At 50.5% G+C, this 19,738-nt stretch overlaps 1 protein-coding gene across 1 annotated transcript in view; it reads right to left on the bottom strand.

Annotated features, from left to right (window-relative positions):
• The window catches only part of SLC7A5 (solute carrier family 7 member 5), a 29,600-nt gene extending 13,227 nt beyond the window's left edge, over positions 1-16,373 (bottom strand). Inside the window, exons 1-2 of the mRNA XM_069026520.1 lie at positions 15,750-16,373; positions 4,272-4,397 (exon numbers count right to left, since the gene is read on the bottom strand). Of these exons, the coding sequence (XP_068882621.1) occupies positions 4,272-4,397; positions 15,750-16,332 (709 nt within the window). The 5' untranslated portion in view covers positions 16,333-16,373. The remainder of the gene's footprint in view (positions 1-4,271; positions 4,398-15,749) is intronic.
• Positions 16,374-19,738: the final 3,365 nt, after the last annotated feature.

Here is a 19,738-nt window from a genome sequence, read left to right as displayed (position 1 = left end):
TGGGCTCCGGACTCCTCTCACAGCTCCAGCCCCGTGTCCCAGGCTGTGGCCAGGCCCTTGGCTGACCATGGAATCTTGGAATGGCTTGGGTGGGAAGGGACCTCCAATTTCATCCCATCCCACCCCCTGCCATGGGCAGGGACACCTTCCACCATCCCAGGGTACTCCAAGCCCCATCCAACCTGGCCTTGGACACTTCCAGGGATCCAGGGGCAGCCACAGCTTCCCTGGACACCCCTGTCCAGCGTCTGTCCCAGGGCACAACCCCAGCCAGCTCTGCCGCCCCCACCCCAACACTGTTTGTAAAAAGCTGTTTAAAGCTGATGTTGTGGCTGGAAATCCTGAACTCTGCTGGGAGGGGTCTGGAAGTACCAGAAGGAAGATTCAGACCTTCAGAGTGCAGAGTTTGGCTCTTAAAATGCCATTTTTAGAACTCCAGGTGCAAGACAACGTCTGGCACTGTGGGATTGAGACATCTGGGTGCTGCTTTCATTTATCAGATCCCTTTTGCTAGAAAGTGCCCCTTTAGCCTCTGGCTTTCTCCCTGGTGGTTATTTTGGTAGTTTCCTGTCCACATTTTTTCCCCCTGCCTTTTTTTTTTTTTTTTTTTGTGAAGAATCCCATTATTGAGAAAGAAGGAGGGAAAATTGACTCCTTCTTCCTTTCCTCCCAGGCTTGGAGCAGCCTGGAATAGTGGAAGGTGTCCCTCCCCATGGCAGGGGTGGCACTGGATGGGTTTTAAGTCCCTTCCCACCCAAACAATTTCATGATTCTATGGAAAAAAAAAATCCCAAATTAAACCCAAACCTCCTGCCCAGTCTAAGCTCTGCTCTGGAGTTAAACCTGCCTGCTCTGTCCTTAATTGACCTCACACTGCTCTGGCAGATGCAGCTCTGCATCCCTGACAGCCCAAAGGAGTCAGGGAGAAAAATGCTGCTGCCACCAGACAGCTGCTGGAGGCACCACACACCAGGAATTTCACATCAGGGATCAGCCAGGGAAAGGGACAATAAATTCAGTAAAAGCAATTCAATAAAATCAGTGTTAAATTCTATTTCTCTAAATCCCAAAGGCCCAATTGCAGGTTTTCAAGCAGAGCTGCTGGTGAGGGATCACAGCAAGGGCTGGAGCTGCACCTCCCTGCTCCAGCTGCACAAGGACAGAAACACTCCAGAAACCCCAAGGCATCATTCACAGGGGAAAAAAAAAAATACATGTAAAACACGTCTGTGATATGCTTTTTTCTAATTCTTTGGCATCAAAACCTTTCCTGAACTTCCTCACCTGTAAAAAGCATGAGGCTGTCCTTAATACCTGAATTTTTTGACCATTCCACACCTCAGTCAGTTTTTAAGGGAAGGTTTTAAGGGGCAGGTGTGGAGAGGACATACCCACAGACCTCTGTGTCACATCCAGGGCAGAAATACCCCTCAGACCTGCTGGCCAACCCTTCTCCATGATCCAGTCCCACATATCCCAGGAATATGGCCAAAAAATACCCAGTTGGACAGAAAGCAAATTGAGAGAGCTGGTAAAGTAAGAAAATCAAAATAAACTTTGTTTTTATAATACTGGAGTAAAAAATCTCTGATCCTCTCTATGTTTTAAGTTATTTCTATTATGCAAGTTATTTCTATAAGTATTTAATTAAGTTATTTATTATTTATTTAAGTTTAATTGATTTATTTCTATTATTTCCAAGCTGTTATCTGGGGGCCACATAGAAGGTTTTACACACCAACACCCAAATCCAGGACTTTTCAAACCACACATCTCCAGCCCCATAAAGGCTTTTAAAAGTTTCATTTTTGTATTAATAAAATAACTGCACCCCAAGCAGCTCAGTTCCACTGAGCCAACCTTCAAGCACTTAAAAAGGCTGAGTAGGAAAGCAGCTTCCAGCCTCCTCCTTTGGAAAGGGCATGGAAGGAGTGATGGGAAGCAGCTGCTGACAGGGAAATGCTCTTTCCTGTGGGGTGAAATTGCCACAGAGCCCTTTGGCCTTGAGAGATTCCTGCTCTTCTGCAAATCAGGAAAAGAGCCAAGGAAAGGATAAAAAGAGAAAAAGCCAAGAGCTGAAGGTGGGAGGTCAATGCAGAGGGATTTCTGTGAAATCACAGAAATTTCCCCATTTCAGCAAGAAATGTGGTGTTGCTCCTCTGGTCTGTTTATGGATACTGGGAACACAAACCAGCAGTGGGACAGGAACCAGTAAAACCAGTTCACTGTCCAGAACATCCTGGGAATATACAGCCCGATCCCCCCTGAAAGGGCAGCCCCAGACAAACCAGCTGGGCACAGATATCACCCCAAAACCAGCTGCCAGCTTGGCTGGATTCACTGTGGTGGGAAGAGTCCTCTTTGTCCAAAAACAACATTGGAATGGGCACAGCAGAACACAAGGGCATGGAAATGTGGCTCCGTGTGGGACAAAGCAGCGTTTTCCCATTGTCAACGAAAATGGAAGCTTTTGTGCTTTCCTTGAATTTAAAAAAAAAGAAGAAAAGAGACAATTTCTTGCTGTATCCCTGCTAAAAGCATGGAGTCACCTGGAATGACTGAAAGGAAAATGGAGCAAGGTGCAAACTGCAGGTGGGAGCTGAGGAAGGGCCAGGAAAGGAGCTTGCATGTTCTTAGGGACTTAGCAGAGAGCCTGGAACTTCCCTAAGGAGATTAAGGAAATCCATGTTGGAGGCCAGGCAGAATCCCAGCTGTGGCACAGGGACCCAGACAAGCAGGAATGCAACCAGGATCTGCTCTGGATCCCAAGGATCCCACTGTGATCCACTGTGGTTTGAGTGTTGGGTGCTCAGACAGGGAGAAAAGGTCTTTGCCTACAGGTGTAACTGTCCAGGAACTGTTTTCCATCTCCCTGCCAGGTGGTTCAGCAGGAAAATAAATCCCATGGAATTCCCTGCCCTGCAAGGTCTGCACAGCCACAAACACCTGAAACTGCAACAAACTTCAAGGGAAGTAAAACAACTCCTGGGACACGGGAGGGGAGGAGGGATTTTTATTGTACACGGGGCAGAAATCCCTTCTCAGTTACAGAGAGGAGTCAAGGGAAATCTTGTGGATTTCCACCTGAAGAAGCAGGGCAGAAAGAGGCTCAGCCTCCCCCAAAAAGGCCAAAAGAACAGCACATTCTGAAGATGCAAATTAAGATTATATCTGCAAACAAAGCCCAGTTGTAAAGATCTTCATGGTAAAATGTTAACCAACTAAAAGAGATTTACAGTGATTTATCCTTCTCCTGGGAGAGAATCAAAAGGTTCAGCAGAGCAGGCTGGGGAGCTGGGCAGAGGGAGGAGGTGTATTTTGTGATAAGCCTCAAACAATGTCCCTGTTGAGTGTCTGCACTGAGCTGGAAGAAAATAAAATCTCTGACAAAGCAAGAAATTCTGCAAAGACAGCACTGGCTCCCAGAGCTGGGACAGGAATTAGAGACCCACGAGCACACACAGACACACCCCCTGTGCAGGGACAGGATTCCCTGGAGATTTTATCCCCTTTTGAGCAAAAAATAAGGACTGGACTGTTCCCCAAGAAATGCTTATTTCCACAAAACTTGCATGAAAAAGCCACACTTTGGTTTAACTGTGAGTTAATCAGGTTTGGAACAGACTCAAATGGGTTTGGAACAAACCATCTCCCTGCTTTGAGAGGATTTTATGTGCTCATGAAGCAAACCAGCGGAACCACCAGAAAATCTGCTTTATCTTCCCATTTTTATCTCCTTTTCCAGGTGCCAGCGCCAGCTGAGAGCTCCAGTCTCTCTGCTCCTCGTGGGCTCTGCAGCCCTGCCTGACCCAGGTGTCCCTGGATGACCCAGAGCTGGCCTGAGCCACTCCACACCTGGAACAGGATGAAGGGAAATGTGCAGGGGGAGTTTGTGGAAGGATTAGGATGACTGGGAGGGGTTTGCACATGCAGATAATTCTCTGTGAGCAAAGAGATTTCCCAGTGCAGCAGCACCAACATTTTCACTCCCTGCAATCCCAAAGGGAGAAGCCACAGTCTCTGTGCAAGTGAGAAAGACTTTAAGTGGTTTCAGTAGCATGAAATGAAGCCTGACAGTGACAGAAATATAAAATCCCACAAATAAAATGCAAAACCTCAGCCCTTGGCAAAGCTGGAAGCATCCCCCAAGCACCTGAGAGAACAGAGGAGGTTTGCAAAGCTCTGAAACACCTGGGGTTGGATTCCTGGGCTTTGTCCCTCATCCTGCTTTACCTGCACGGTCCCAAAAGGAGAAAAGGAACAGCACTCACCCTTTGCCAGCTGCACGAAGCCCAGGATGATGATGAGAGCCAGCGCCAGCAGCTTGGCCGCAGCAAAGGCGTCCTGCACACGGGTGGCAGCCTTGACACTGTAGCAGTTCACAGCTGTGAGCAGCACTGAGGGGACACACAGGGACAACGTCAGCACCCAGGGAGACACTCCAGATGCACCAAAAATCACAAGGAATCTTTAGATGGGATATTGGGAAGGAATTCCTCCCCGTGAGGGTGGGGAGGGCCTGGCACAGGGTGCCCAGAGAAGCTGTGGCTTTCCTTTCCCCTTTCCTTTCCTGGATCCCAGGTTGGATGGGACTTGGAGCATCCTGGGCTTTGGAAGGTGTCCCTGCCCATGGCAGAGGATGGAATGAGATGATCTCCAAGGTCCCTTCCAACCCAAACCATTCTGTGATTCCTTTTTGCTAAAGCAACCAACCAGAGCCTCTTCCCAGAAGAGAAACTCATGGAAAGCTCTGCAGCCCCACACGTCTCAGTTCCACCCTTTATTTTGGCAGTAAGTGGTGGGAACAGTGCCTGCGGTCCTCGGGACATGGAATGGCACTGCTGCATTGGAAAACACTTCTGAGGGCTTGGAAATAACAGCCCTGACTGCACCCCCAGCACCAATGGCCACAGCCCCTGTCCCATCGATGCCATTTAGTGCTGCTGGTGTGTGGAAACACTCCAGGGATGTCAGACCGAGCCTCCAGGACTGATCCATGGGGATTTTTTAACAACAGCACCCCAAAGGCTCTCGAGGCCACACCACATGACCCTGCTGAAGGGAAAGGAGCCAGCCCTGCCCTGACCCCGGGCTGGACACAAGCAACACCTGCAGGTCACTGGGGCAGGGGGGAAGGGAAGGTGGAGCTGCAGAAAGCCCCATCCTCTGCTTGGCCAGCGATGCCAGGGACAGCTGTGGGGCTGTGCCAGGGCTCCTGGGGACGGAGGAGGGGATTTCCCAGCATGGCACTGCCTCCCCAGCAGTATTTGTTTGCTGAGAAGCTCCCGCTGCCCACAAGTTACCCTTTGGTTAATGCAGCTACTGGGGTTTATCTCTGACCTTTTTTTTGCCATATCCCTCCCCCTTTCTCCTCTGTATCTCTCTCCTGCCAGCATGCCATTCCTGCCAGGCAGGGCACAGCCTGAACCAGGCCTTGTCTGAAGCCCCAGAGATGCTCCTGGCTGAGCTTCACCTGCTGCAGAGCAAATAATGGCCAAGCTCTGCTGCCCTCACGAATCATTGACTATTTTGGTGCCTTGCTTCCCCCCACACCCTGCTGCTTGTTATGGACACAGGCAAATGTCACACCGAGGGTGACTGCCCACGTGCTGGATGCCCCCTCTCCAGCCCAGTGACCCCCTGGCCAGCCCCAGCCCTGAGCACTCACCAGCACCTCAGGGAGGAGTAGATCCCAAATCTCCTCCCGGAGCTGGAGGCTTTGCCCCGCAGGATTCTTTCCCCATTGGCCTCTACCCCCACACAAAGGCTGTTTCCCAGAGCCTGCAGCTCTTTTTCACAGGAGCCCAAGGCCTCGACCAGAACCAAACAGCTGCTCCCCAGAACATTCCAATCCCACTCTCCTGAGGGTGAGCTGGATGTGCACTCCCAGCTTAGAGCCCAGAGCATCTGATCCCAGAATCACAGAAGAGTTTGGGTTGGAAGGACCTTAAAGATCCAGTGCCACCCCTGCCATGGGCAGGGACACCTTCCACTATCCCAGGGTGCTCCAAGCCCCATCCAAGCAGGCCTTGGGCACTTCCAGGAATGGGGCAGCCTGCACCAGTGTCCCAGGACCCGATGGCTTTCAGGATCACTGGCTCCTTCCCCCACCCTGCCATCTCCAGGATCCACTGCCATTTCAACACGAGAGCATTTAAAGTGCGGAGAAGCGAGAGTTGGATGTGTCGGGAAGGAAAGCGCATGACCCGATCCATCCCACAAGAGCGACAGCCACAAGTAAACAAGGATTGGAGATGGATTTTGTATCGTGCCCTTGGAGCCCCTTTGGGAGTGTGCCTGAGACTGAAATGACCCTGAGCTGTTTTTGAGGAAGCAGAGCCGTGCTGGAGTTACAGGACAGCACGAGCTGGGCTCTGGCCAGCAGCAGGGGTGAGCGATTGTGGTGACAGTTGTGCCACACCACTGTCCCAGTGCCAGGGCCCTGCGCTGCTCTGGGAGATAAGGGACAGGGACAGACACACCAGGGCCAGGCCTGAGGGTTCTCAGCCCCTGGAGCAGCCCTGTGCTTGTGGGGTCACAGCTCTGTCACCACACAGGGACACATCTGCCTCCGGGGACAGGGCAAGGGACAGGGTCAGACAGCAGGGAGGAGGAAACACAGCTTAACCAAGTGACCTTACAGTGCTACAGGGGACAAGGAAACACAGGGAATGTCACCCAGCAGAACTCCCACCTCATCCCTGAAGGCACCTCCAGTGAATCCTCATGGGCAGGGAGCCTTGGGGCCAGGATTCCCTTTGACCAGCAATTATGCTAAAAATAAATCTGCCCTTGTTTACAGAGGGATATTTAAAGGATGTGCTCACACGTCTAAAACCACGCTGCTGCTGCTCCTGTGGTGAGGACAGCCCTGAGAGGTGTGACAGTGACATTCCCTGCCCCATTTAGGCATTCTGGGTCTGTGACAGTAACTGCTTCACCCCCACTTCAACACTGATTCTTAGGGGCTGTTTGCCATGTCCTGGTTCTGTACAGAGTCCCCTGGAGCGTGGCGGTGAAAATAAAAGGAAAAACTTTCTTACACTGTCCAAGTATCCATGTTCAGCCCCAAAACCCCATCAGTGCCAGCTAAACAGGCTCCCTAAAAATGAGAAAACACTTTGGGATCACAGAGTAAACAGGGCTGGAAGTTTCTGCCATGGTTGTGAGTCAGAGCCCTTGCAGTCACATTCCCTCTGCTTTGCTTTTCCCACTTTACAATAATATTTGTCTTTCCTAAAGGAGCACGGTGGAGTTACTCCACTTCAATACTTCCAACATAGGAATGGCCAAAAATCCCCCAGTGTCGCCCATCAGGAAGAATCCTGCAGACAGCAAACAGGATGAGAGCCTTCTCCATAAAACTCCAGGATAAATTCCAGTGGCTGCTGAGCTTCTCAGGAGGCTGGGATTTCTGAAAGCAGCGAGTTTGGATGCTTTGATCCCAGATGCTGCCCCACCACGCAGGGGCTGCGGGATCCTCCTGGCAGAGCTCCCTCACCTCGGCTGAACTGCTCCAGGAAAAACACGGCAAAGCTGCACAGCTCCACCATAAATCAGGGCAGTGATACAGAGATCAGGCTGTGCTGCCCTAATTCCTGCAGTGTTTTCCTAAGGCTCCAGCCCTGTCAGACAGCAGCCAGGCAGAGCTTTGGAGTAACCCATCAGGAATCATTCTAGGAACAGGGATTTCAGCATGACCTGACGTGCCATGGCCGTGCTGAGCCAGCAGCCCCTCTCCAAAGCTTTACATAATTGGGATAATAAGTGTTAGAAAGCTGAAGGGATGGCAGATAGACGGGGGGGACTTTTCATAGAATCCCAGACTGGTTTGGGTTGGAAGGAACATTAAAGCTCATCTTGTTCCAGTCCCATGGGCAGGGACACCTTCCACTCTCCCAGGGTGCTCCAAGTCCATTCCAGCCTGGCCTTGGGCACTTCCAAGGATCCAGAGGCAGCCACAGCTGCTCTGGGCACCCTGTGCCAGGGCCTGCCCACCCTCACAATAACAAATGTTTCCCTTACATCTCATCTAGCTTGACTTACTTATCACTTACCACTCTGGCAGTGGTTTTTGCTCTCCAGGGGCATCCCTTCACCCCTCCGAGGACTGCTCCAGCCCAGCCTCATTCCAAGATTAACTCAAGCCACAAGGGAAGCCAGAGGCTTTCAGAGGGAAATCTGGCTTTCTAAAGGCAACAAGCTTCAATATTTCCTCTGTCCTGCACTGGCTTCAGGCATCTCACTGAACCTGCTCCACTGGCACTCACCTGCACAGCCAGGGAATTCCCCATTCCGGACAGGAACAAGGACAAACATCAGACCCAGGACTTTACCCCCCCCAGTTCTCATTTTATGGCTGTATCCCTTTGAAGTTGCCTCCCAAGTTCCTTCCCAGACACCATTCCTAGATGACAACAGGAAAAAATGCCTGCAAAGCAGCCAGAGAAACTGCTCAATCCCACCTAGAACACATCCAAGACAAATGCATGGAACAACAGCTCCAGGGGAAAGGCAGGATGGGGGAGAGCTGAGGCTATGCCCAGAGCAAACAGTGGGAATGGAGCCGGGCACAGGAAAACCTGGGCCTGCCACTTCTGATGCAACAGCCTTGGCAAGATTCCTGTCAAACAGGCAGGGCTGCAGCCTTCCCGGGATAACCGAGGGGAGATGGAGCAAAGGTCCAATCCCAGCCCCACATGGAACTGCCTGGGGGTGACAGGAGCTTGCTCAACCCAAGATCCTCAGCAGCTCTGCAGGTGAAATGCTCCTGGAATGAGCACAGGAATTCCTGAGGTGCTGCCTGTGGGGTCACACACACTTGCACAATGTCCCCCCTGTCCTTAATTTCACCTCCTGTAGGGTTCCCTGGGCCTGACCTGTGGGGCTGCCTGTGTAATTCCACAAACACCTCTGGAACAGGGATAAATGTCTGGAAGTAGCTGCCTTTAGAGGACTAAACTCATTAACTTGCTCTGAATTCCCCAGAGACTCCTGTCTGTGGTACTACAGGACCCAGTGAAAACGCACAGCAGGTTGGGAAGTTGTGGAAAATAAAGGGAAAATGAAGGGAAACCCCCTCCATCAGCTTTCCTGCCAGGAAAACAAGGAATGTGAACTGTTCTACCATGCATAACTGTGTCTGTAACTCACATTTCCCAAGTGCCTGGCCCTTGCCACTGTAAGATGATGCTCTCCCATTTACCACCTGCCACTGGCTGATGTTGATTTTCCCTCACAATTACTCCCAGAATCCAGCTCCTTTCCCTTCCTCATCCCACAGCAAAGGCTGCTCCTTTCCCTTCCCATGAAGGGCAGGTGACAGACCAGCAGTTTTCTCTCCTACCAACCATGCTGAAAGCAGGTTTCAGGCAGAGACAGGACAAGCTGAGCCTGTGGGACCAAGGAACAAATCCCAGGGATGGCAGAGCACATGGAACAGGCACAGAACACCCCATGGCTTTTAGGGAATTGCTGCCTGAGCCCACCAGAGGTTGGAAAAGAGTTAATCCACATAGGACAAAGGAAAAATTAAGTTATACTGACTAGAGTGGGTTAAAACCATGGGAAAATCAATTCACCAAGGCAAGAAACCCATACCAATTTTATATTCCAGTGGCTGGGATGCCACAGTGCCTCCCTAAAGTCTCAGGTGTTTCCAGCTGCACAGTCCAACATGAGACAGGCAAGGTCACAGGCAGAAAATGCATCAGGAATTTCAAGCTGACAGGTATTGATTGAAGACTTTTGTGCCCTGCAAGGTGGGGAAGGGTAAAAGCAGAGGGAAAAACTTTGCAGATATTTCTGCAGGGACAAATCTCTGGAGAAACTTAACACCCAGGGCAATCAGTCAGGAAAGGCAGAGGCCTGGGGGCACACGAGGCAGTTGGAAAGCACTTGGCCCCAGAACAAACGTGTCTATATTAAAATCTCCTTATAATAATCAACACAGCTGGCAACGCTTTCCAATTCCCTTTTTGTTCCTCTTCCCAAAACAGCAATCAGGGAATGGTGCATCAACAAAGAAGAAAGCAAAGGAGAAGGCAAACTGCCCTACCAAGGAGTTTAAAAAAAGGGATCAGCTCCAAATCTACCCTGAGACCAGGAGCTCTGGATGTCCCAACAAACAACCCCAGACACCTTGAACAGGTCAAATCTGTACAACACCCCTATTCCTGCGGTACCAACATCCCATAATGAATTCTGTGGAGTTTTCCTGTGTCGGAGTATCCCACTGTCATTATGGGACAGGTGGCTCCTACCTAGAGGCAGGAGTTGCTATTTTGTCTCCTTAGGAAGAAGCTTGTGATTTCCTGCCAAGGTTTCCAGAGGACATGACACAGCAGTTCCACAAACAGGACATTTTACAACAGGAAGACAAACAAAATATAGAGAGAAAAGATATGGAAAAGCTCTTTCTCCCTATTTCTTCCATTCCCAGCAAATTACCCATCCCAAGCTAAACATCTCCTCCATGCTCACCTCACCTTCCCAACACTGAGCAGCACTTGCTGGTATTTTATGTGCACAGAATTCAGCTCTGCATCCTGGCTGGAAAAAGTGGCTTTCCCACCCCTTGGATTGGCCATCTCTGGACCTTGGGACTATGAGACTCTTGGAATACTCCAAACAAGTGATGCTGCTTTGAATGAGGCTGACCCTGGAGGGGTTTTCCACACAAACCTTCCCAATTTGTTCATGCCGGAGGAGAAAGGTTCTGAATGATCTCAGTGATAACATAAATCATCCAAACACAGGAACATTTAATGGGATAATTGTTGTGAGAGCCAGGAGAGGGGTGCTGGAATTGCAGTGGCTGCTCACTGTGTGTTTCAAGAGCCCTCCAAGCCCTCACTGATTTCTGGAGAGTCCTGCGAGTGTCAGAGCCTGTTTTCATTAATGCTGCTCTAATTAAACACAGATTAAAAAAGCAACCTCAGCCTTGCAGCCCTTGCCATCCAGCAGGGATTCCACAGACCCCTTCCTTCCACTCCACTCCAACGAGGGCAATTTGCTGATGGAGCTTTAGTCTCTTAATCCCCCCTTTCTGGAAGAGAAGCAATAAATCTTCAAAGCTTCACACCCAGCTTGTCCCGACTGATGAATTAAAAGCAGCAATGCTGCAGCATGAACCCATCTCAGACAGACAGGCCCTGGGTGTGTTTTGGCTTTGCTTTTCACCAGTTAACACCTGATGAGGTGAAAATCCACCTCCTCTGCCCTGCACACACCTGGACAAAGAGCTGAGCCTGGCAAGCCTGGAAGCAAAACCTTAATGTCAAATAAAGACATTCCTGCTTCCCACGGAATCTGTGATTCCTGGGTGGAATGCTGCCACTGGATATTCCCTTCCAGACAACTTGGCAGCTACCCTGGACTGGATTCCTTCTCCTCCCGACTCCCAGGTTCCTCAGAGGAGTGTCAGGCACTTCCACAGGACAAGGGCTCTTAGACCTGGCTCAGCTCTGCCCTGGCTGCTGCTCACTCTTCCACTCTCCAGCTGCTCAAAACAAAAGAGACAAATGAGGAATTCATCAGCATTCCCCTGGAATTCCACGCCTGCAGGAGGAGTGCCCAACAGTAGAGTTCAGAAGCAGGGAAGGAAGTTCAGATAAATTTTGAGGAAGATTAAAATTCTCTGGCTTTGGAAGTAGCAAATATTGCTGTGGTGGGGTGATTAGAGCCAGATTTGCATACCTAATTAACACGTGAGACAAGAATTCAGAAGCAAACTCAAAACTGCTGACTTGACACTGAAGAGCAAGAATAAAATGATACACAACAGAATATCCTGCTGGAAGGGATCCACAGGCATTATCGAGCCCAATCCCAGTTTTCCACTGCGGGGCAGATCTTACTGTCAGGAAATCAGGGAATTCTGGAAGCTGTGTGGGGCACTCGGGGTGTGAGGATGTGTGGGATGAACAGCTCAGGCACTTGTGCAACACCAAGAACCAGCTCAGGGCTGGGAGCAGCTTCATCCCTTGTCTCCCTGATCCAACTTACTGTGCCACAGCCCAAACAGCTGGGAAGGTGCCTCTGTGCAAGCAGGAAATCTGCAAATTACCAGGGGGAAATGAGGAATAGCCAGGGTATCTTTAATAGATCAGTTTAACCCTTTCCATCCCTGAGCCCTCTCTGGAACACACACGGTGCCTTGGTGAGTTTTAATGATTTTTGTTAGGGTTTATCAGTTTGAATTGAAGAATGTTCACATCCTGGCAGCAGGATGGGAAAGAAAGCCTGATCCCCTCACACCTGAGACAGAGCATGGAATCCATGGTTTAATGCTTTGCCACGTCCAGTACCGACACTGTAATATAGATCATCAAATATGCAAATTCAAGATCTAATAACTGTCCCTCCACCCACTATAGGAGGGGAAAACTGGTTTAGATGAGTTCAGAAGTGAGAGAATTCAAATTATTGCTGGGTTTTCACACAAATGCACAAATTCTGCTTCCCAAACTTTCAATCCTTGTGTTCCAAACACTTGGATGGATTTTGTGTTTGCTGTCCCTTGGCATTTGCTGCTCTGACTGATCAGTTTTAAAGTACCAACCATCCAATCTCACAGGTAAAAAACACGTTCCAGTTTCTGAATCACCCAAGTAACCTGCAGCCTGGAAAGCCTTCAGCCAAATCTTTGGGGAACATAAAATGAGCCAGGCTAAGGATGAACAGCCTGACCCATCCTGCTCCAGGAACACTTCCCTGTAGTGGATTCCCAGCCTTTATTTGGCAAACACCACAGGCACTCCCAGTGCCCATGAAAGAAGCCCTGCATACCAACTGTGTGTAGATTACAATCTCCAGAGCAAAAAAATACTTATTTGTAGTTAAATTCTCCTTACCACCCACCTTGTTTTCCTCAGCACCTTTCAGGGGAACTAAATTCCCTCTTCCAACCGTTTTTTCCTTTCACTCAAGCCTGTGATTTAGATTCTCTTAATGCACTAATTCCGTCTCTAAAGTTCATGGTGGCAAATACTGAACAACACATGATTTATTCAACTGTTCAACAGCAGCAAAGTGGAAACAAATAACTTGTTATTCCTCCTCTTACTACAAAAAACTGTGCAGCCAAGTGCATTTGGTGTGGAGATACAAACTGTGCAAGGAATAGAGCTGGGACTGTTCTGCAAGGCTGGATTTTGGCTACTGTATTCCAGCCCCAGGTCCCAAATTCCTCTGCTGCTTCCCAAGCTGCTCTCCCCCGTCCTGAGGTAACTCATTAATGTATGTGCTACAGCCTAGGCACAAATAGGTCATTTTTTTCTACTCTAGAGCTTTTGAAAGGAATAAAAAGTCTCTCCCTGGGCAGTTGGTGTTTGAACAAAGCTGTTTGTTAGTCCCCACAAGTGTTGTGTGACTCCCTGAGCCCTTGGAGCAGATTTACTTCATTTATTGTTCCTGGGCCACGGTGTGGTTTTGGCACCGGCGAGATGAAAAGCTGATTCCAAAAATCCAGGTTCCAAAAATCAAAGTTCCAGAGAGCTGCCTTGCTGAAGGCGCTGCAGGATGAACAAACCTCTTGGAGCAAAGGAGACAACCCCAAATTTAACCCAAAGCATAAACAAAGCAAGTGCCAGCAGTGCAGGGGGGAGCAGAGTTTAAAGGAGAAACACATGGGAATGATGCAGATCTGGAGAACTCCAAACTCTTGCCTTGGCATTTCAGGATAAAGGTTCAAGAACAAATTCTGCCACAGGCAAACTCCTAATTGCTACCAAAGGAAGGCTGGAGACACTTCTTGGAGAAGGATAAATGGGAATGAGACCTGGCTTCAAAGAGTTTCATGCTGCAAATCCCCCATCAGTGCACAGATCCCAACACGGGCAGGTCTGTTTAACCCTGCACTGGGTTTTGATCAGTAAAATGGGCACAGAGACCAGTTTTGGGAATGATCCTGCAGACAAAAAGTCACGGCTAGGAACACGTCCTCAAAGGCTTTGCCAGCTCCAATCTGTGCTTGCACAGCAAAACTTTGAAAATCCTAAATTATGCCCCAATTCCTTGGTTTTTCAGCAAGGAACACAAATGCCACATGAATCCATGCCCCTCTCCTGTGTGTCCCTGAGGAAACCACAGTGCACGCTGGCAGGAAAGCTCGAAAATCAGATTTCCAAAAGGCAAGACACCCATCAGCAGCACTATTCCCTGACCACGTTACAGCTTTCTTAGTTAAATGACCACATTTCCCTAATAAACACCCTCCACGCTGTAAGAAACTTGGATGGAAATGCACGTGCCCACCTAGGTACCTTTATATTCCTAAAAATTCAGCTGAGGACTGAGAAATTTCAATCTTTGCCTGAAGAAAGCACAACCCACTGCCCTGCCTGTTATCAATCCTATAATTAGCCATATAATTTACCTCCCAAAGCCTGGGTCAGGTCGGCTATGAGACATTTCCAGACAATATATCTTCCCATAACGACCATGTGCTGCAGCTTTGGGATGCCTGAGATCCTCAGAGAGGGAAGGAATCTCACACAATCCCCTGGGAAAGAGCAGCACGAGCGAGCAGCCTCCTCTTCATCACCCAAAATGCAAAAGTACGGAGATCACCTGGCTGTGGTTTTGCACAGTGAATAAATGCTTTATAAATCCCACACGAAATTATATCCTCTCCCAATGAACATCTTTATAAAGGCATTACATTCCAGCGGAGCAGAACGGATTGAACGGGAAACGAGGAGGGAAAGGCAGGACACAGTCCTGTATTTAAAGGATTGAGAATTTCAACGGGGTGACTTCGCAGTCACCACAGGAACGAAAAATAGGAGTTGAGTGACAAAACTGCAGAGCCCAAACTACCAGTGATAAAAACTGCAGCAGGAGAGAGAGCTGTGTGCCCTGGCAGGGCTCTGTGTGCCCAGGTTGGCACCCTTGCTCCTGAATTCATCCCACCGTGACTGAACTTGTCTGCACGGCAACGCCTCAGAGACAGAACGTTTGCTAGAGAAAAGAAACCCCACCAAAGCGAGTTTTGAGCTCGGTGTCAGTGCACACACGGCCGGGAAATATCTCCTCTCGCAAGTGGTGCTGAAAGCAGCTCAGGGGCGTGTTCAGCACCGGCTGCTGGTGAAGAGATAATTGTTCCCCTCGCCCAAACCCGCACATCAACGCCCATCCCGGCCCTGCAGAGCCTCGGCACAAGGGGCTTTTACCCTGCCCGGGCACAGTCCTGATGGAGAGCACAAGAAATCCTATCCCAGCTCCCAGGAAAAAAGCACGCTGCATTTACCACACGCTGCTCGCTGCGCTGTCGGGAATCAGAGAGCCTCACTAGCTCACAGCTGGCATTTGGGGATTTTTTTGCTCAATTTTTTACGGATGGGGCCATATTTTCTGCTGTGGCTATTCAAAACAGCCAAAAAAATGGAGGCAGCATGCAGCCACAGTATCACAGGAGAGATGGTGCATATCTGCTGGGGAGATGATGGTGAATGAGGAACCACGTGGAGCAGGGCAGCAGGAACCTGCAGAGGGTCATCAGATCACGGAATGACTTGGGCAGGAAGGGAATTTAGAGCCCATCCCGTTCCATGGGGCAGGGTCACCTTCCACCAGACCAGGATGCTCCAAGCCCTGCCCAAGCTGGACACTTCCAGGGGTGCAGGGGCAGCCACAGCTCCTCAGAGAAACATGTGCCAGGCCCTCCCCACCCTCACAGGGAGGAATTTCCTTCCAATATCCCATCTAACCCATCCCCTGTCAGCTGAAAGCCACGAGCGGCTACTTACGGACACACAGACAGGCCACCAGCTTGGCAGCCTCATCGGGCACGGGGCACGTGGGGAAGATGGGCTTGAGCAGGTACGTGGCGAACACCAGAGCCACGATGTACTGCGAGGAGGGCCGGATGATGAGCAGCTCTATCCAGAGCTTCAGGAAGGCGGGCAGGGAGCCGTACACCTCCAGCATGTAGGCGTAGTCTCCGCCGGACTTGGTGATGGTGGTGCCGAGCTCGGCGTAGCACAGCGCGCCCACGATGGAGAAGGCTCCGCACACGGCCCAGACCACGAGCGACAGCCCCGGCGAGCCGGCCTCCCGCAGCACGCCCGTGGGGGTGACGAAGATGCCGGAGCCGATGATGGTGCCCACGATGATGGCCACGCCGTTCAGCAGGGTGATGTTCCGCTGCAGGGTCACCCCCTCCGCCGAGCCGCAGGGCGACGGCGAGCGGGCACAGCCGTTTTCCTGCGCCCCTTCCAGCATCTTCTCCATCGCCTGCTTCTCATCTTCCTGCGCCAGCGAGGCGGCCGAGCCGGCGGGGCTCCGCTTCTTCACGGCGTTGCCGGGGGAGCTGCCTCCGCTGGCAGACATGGTGGCGGAGCCGAGGAGCGGCGGAGCGGCCACGCCGCCACCTTCGGCCGCCCCTTTTGTTCCGGCGGCGGTGGGCCGGGCTCCGTTCCGGGGGGAGGAGGAGGAGGAGGGCAGGAGCTCGGGGGGGATGGTGCAGCCCCCGGCTTACGCCCGGCCCCCTCCGACCGTCCCCGCGCCCCAAAAGGGGACGGCAGGAGCCCAGGGGCCGCCCCGCGGCTCTGCCCCAGCGCCGGGTGCGGCGTGCTCGCTCCCCGCCGCGGCCCTTCTGCTCCCTGCATGAGCGCTGTGCTCTCACCGGCAAGGGCGGTGTGTTCTCTGTGATCCTGTAAAGGAGAACGGATCCCTCTGCGTGTGTCCAAACCCGCAGATCCTGCCTCTCCCAGCCCCCCCCCCAGCCCCATCCTGCTGGGCTTTTCCATCCAAGTACACAAGCACAGGGCAAGGCCCCGGCGCTGCATCACCTGCACCTCTGCAGAGGTGCTGCAGGAATCAGCCCCTCCTGTCAGACACCAAAATCGCCAAAAGGGCTTGTCTGCAAAATAAATAATTCACCAATCTCAAATCTGACAGATGCCAAAGTCACCAAAAACGCTTGTTTGCAAAACGAAAATACAAAATAATTCACCAATCTGGCAGTCGTGCAGGCAAAAAGGGCAGCGCCTGCCTCGCTCAAGGCAGAGGTGCATCCACGGAGAATCACTTGGATGCTACAATAATGCCCAAGGAGCCAATCCTTCAGCAAATTCATACTCCCTCTAGGAGAGAAGCTCGGAGGCTCCAGCCTGGCAGCTCCGATTCCAAACGTTCCCTCTGAGAGTGGAAGTGGTACCTGTGAGGAGCTGCTTCCCAGCGAGTGCTGACACACGAGGAGCGGAGCCCAAGCTCCAAACCCCAAGGTTGGTGTCCCTCCTCCCGGAGCACCCTCCTCTGTGCACGTTTCAGACAGGCAGGAGGTGGGGTGGAAGGTTTTATCCAAGAGAACGCCAGGGAAACGTGAGATCGACATTCTGGGGGGAAAGGGCACATTTCAGTTACATTTCATTTCCATCACGACCGCTTCCCGCCATTCCAGGAATCCCAACCAGCCCAAGCCTCGGAGCACTAATCCGAACCTGACATCTAGTGGCTGCTCAGGGGCTCAAAAACCTGCGGCTGACTTTATGTAAACATCCAGGTTTAGGAAGAGAGCAAAGACAGAAATTCCCTTGGCACCGAGCACGTTCTTCCAGTTTTCAAGGAGAAATGGGACCTGAAGAGACTGGAAAGACTCTGACAATTAATTAAAAACAAACAACAAAACATTTATCATGGTTTTTCTGTAGCCCCAAAAGCCTTTCTTTTACCTTACCGGTTTACCATTACAGGCAATTTTTAGAACTGCGTTTCATGATTTATCCCAGGTAAAATGTTCACAGGACCACAAAGTCAGGAAAAGAAGCATGTACTTACAACATTTGGGATTATCCCTGTGTCAGCCTTGTTACATCAGGATCCAGCACACATGATTGGGATTGAAATTAAGTACTTGCTTCAGGTGTTTTCAGAGGAATGCTCAAACTCAGTTATGTATTGGGGGAATAAAATCATTCATCAAGGGATTCACTTCAGAGCTCCAGGCCAAGCTCCTCAAGGCCAATAATGACCTAGAACCAGGATCTCCCGAGTTGGAAGAGCCCCACAGGGATCAAGTCCAACTCCTGGCCCCAAGAATCCCACCATGGGCATTTCACACCTGACATGAACCCACACAGGCATTTCCATGAACTCTCACAAGCATGGGACAGACTTATCCTGTTCTTATTCTTCCAAAAGGGAATTTCTTACTGGACTCACAGCCAAGAACCCAGAAATCCCAGGCTCCAGAGGCAGTGGAACAGCAGCCACTGAACTGCCCTGTTCCAAGCCCAGCACATACTTGACTCTCTTGCAACTTAATCCATGGAAGTTAATTCTGCAATTGTTTTTCCATTTGTACTCCTGAGAAAACACCAGCCTGGCACTGGGGTGTGTTCCCAGAGTGCTTGATATCTTCAAAGCACTTCCCAAATGCCGAGTGTTGTTATCAACCCGGCCATGAACATTACCTCTCCTCAGGCCCCCAAGTTATTCCGCAGGATCTTTGAAGACTATTTGATTATCCAATCAGTTCTCCATGTGCTAACACTCAGGCACTCGGAGTTTGGCACATCAAAAAGGAGGAGGGAAGGAATGATTTGTCAGGAGGACAAACAATGAGCAGGAGCAGGAGCAAATTGGTCATTTGTGAGGAGCGATGGGGATGTTTTTAACCAGTTCTTTGGAAAAGCTGCCTTGATCCAGCCACCCTGCTGGCAGCAAATCCCCCATTTCTTCAGCAAACACCTCGGCTGTGCTGATAAAGAGCTCAGAGCTGGTTTTCCTGGGTAAATGGAAGTGGTGGCAGCTTCTAGAACCATTAAATGGTCACAAGAGCAGACCTGGCCTCACTCCTGACCTGTGCCACTCTTTCTCCAGAAGAAAATGGGCTGCCCACCCCACACCTCCCCAGAGTTGGGGAGCCTTCCGTAAACATCATCTACAATTATTTTAGGGGGATTCCTTAACCAGGAATAGAATCTCCTGGTTTTCCCTATCAAAAGAAACTTCTTTGGATTAATCCAGCTAAACAAAACCTGTCTGTGTGACAGTTGGACTCCAAGTGTGGCTCAGCTGGGAGACAGAGAAATTAATGCTTATTTCACTCAATTTTCATAGAACCATGGAATGGTTTGGGATGAAGGGACATTAAAGCTCATCCAGTTACAACCCTGACACCTTCCACTGTCCCAGGTTGCTCCAAACCCTGTCCAACCTGGCCTTGGACGCTTCCAGGGATGGGGAATCCACAGCTTCTCTGGGCACCCTGTGCCAGGACCTCCCCACCCTCACAGTGAAGGATTCCTTCCCAATATCTAAACTAAATTCACTCTTACATTAACTTTTAATTGATATCAGTAATTTAATTTATTTAAAGGGGTATTTTAGGGTTATTTGAGAGCATTTTTGTAGCCACAAGCACTGAGTCACACCACACATGGGCTCAAGGCTCAGTTTTGCCAAGGCCTTTGACAGGACAGAGGAAGGAGCTCAGCTGACAGGTCCAGTTTAGTGGGCAGTGTCCAGTGAAGGAGTTCAGCAGAGATCCTGAAACCCTGGGATCCTGCTGGAGATGGCCTGTGGCATCTAGCTGGATGTGGTCAATCATGAGATGCCCTTCAGCAGCACAGCAGCACAGAGAGCTCATTGTGCTTTCATTCTAACACAGTTCAGCAGAGTCTTTCAGAGCTTGGAAGTATCACAGAACATCTGAGAGCTGATCAGACTCCACTCCTAATGAACTGGGGCATTCCCAAAGAGGAATTTGAGTATATTCTTTGACAGGAGATCT

The sequence above is a fragment of the Aphelocoma coerulescens genome, chromosome 11 (assembly GCF_041296385.1).
Source record: "Aphelocoma coerulescens isolate FSJ_1873_10779 chromosome 11, UR_Acoe_1.0, whole genome shotgun sequence".
Lineage (NCBI taxonomy): Eukaryota > Metazoa > Chordata > Aves > Passeriformes > Corvidae > Aphelocoma > Aphelocoma coerulescens.
The sequence above is the reverse complement of the archived record's forward strand: the minus strand, read 5'-3'. Positions and strand labels throughout refer to the sequence as shown.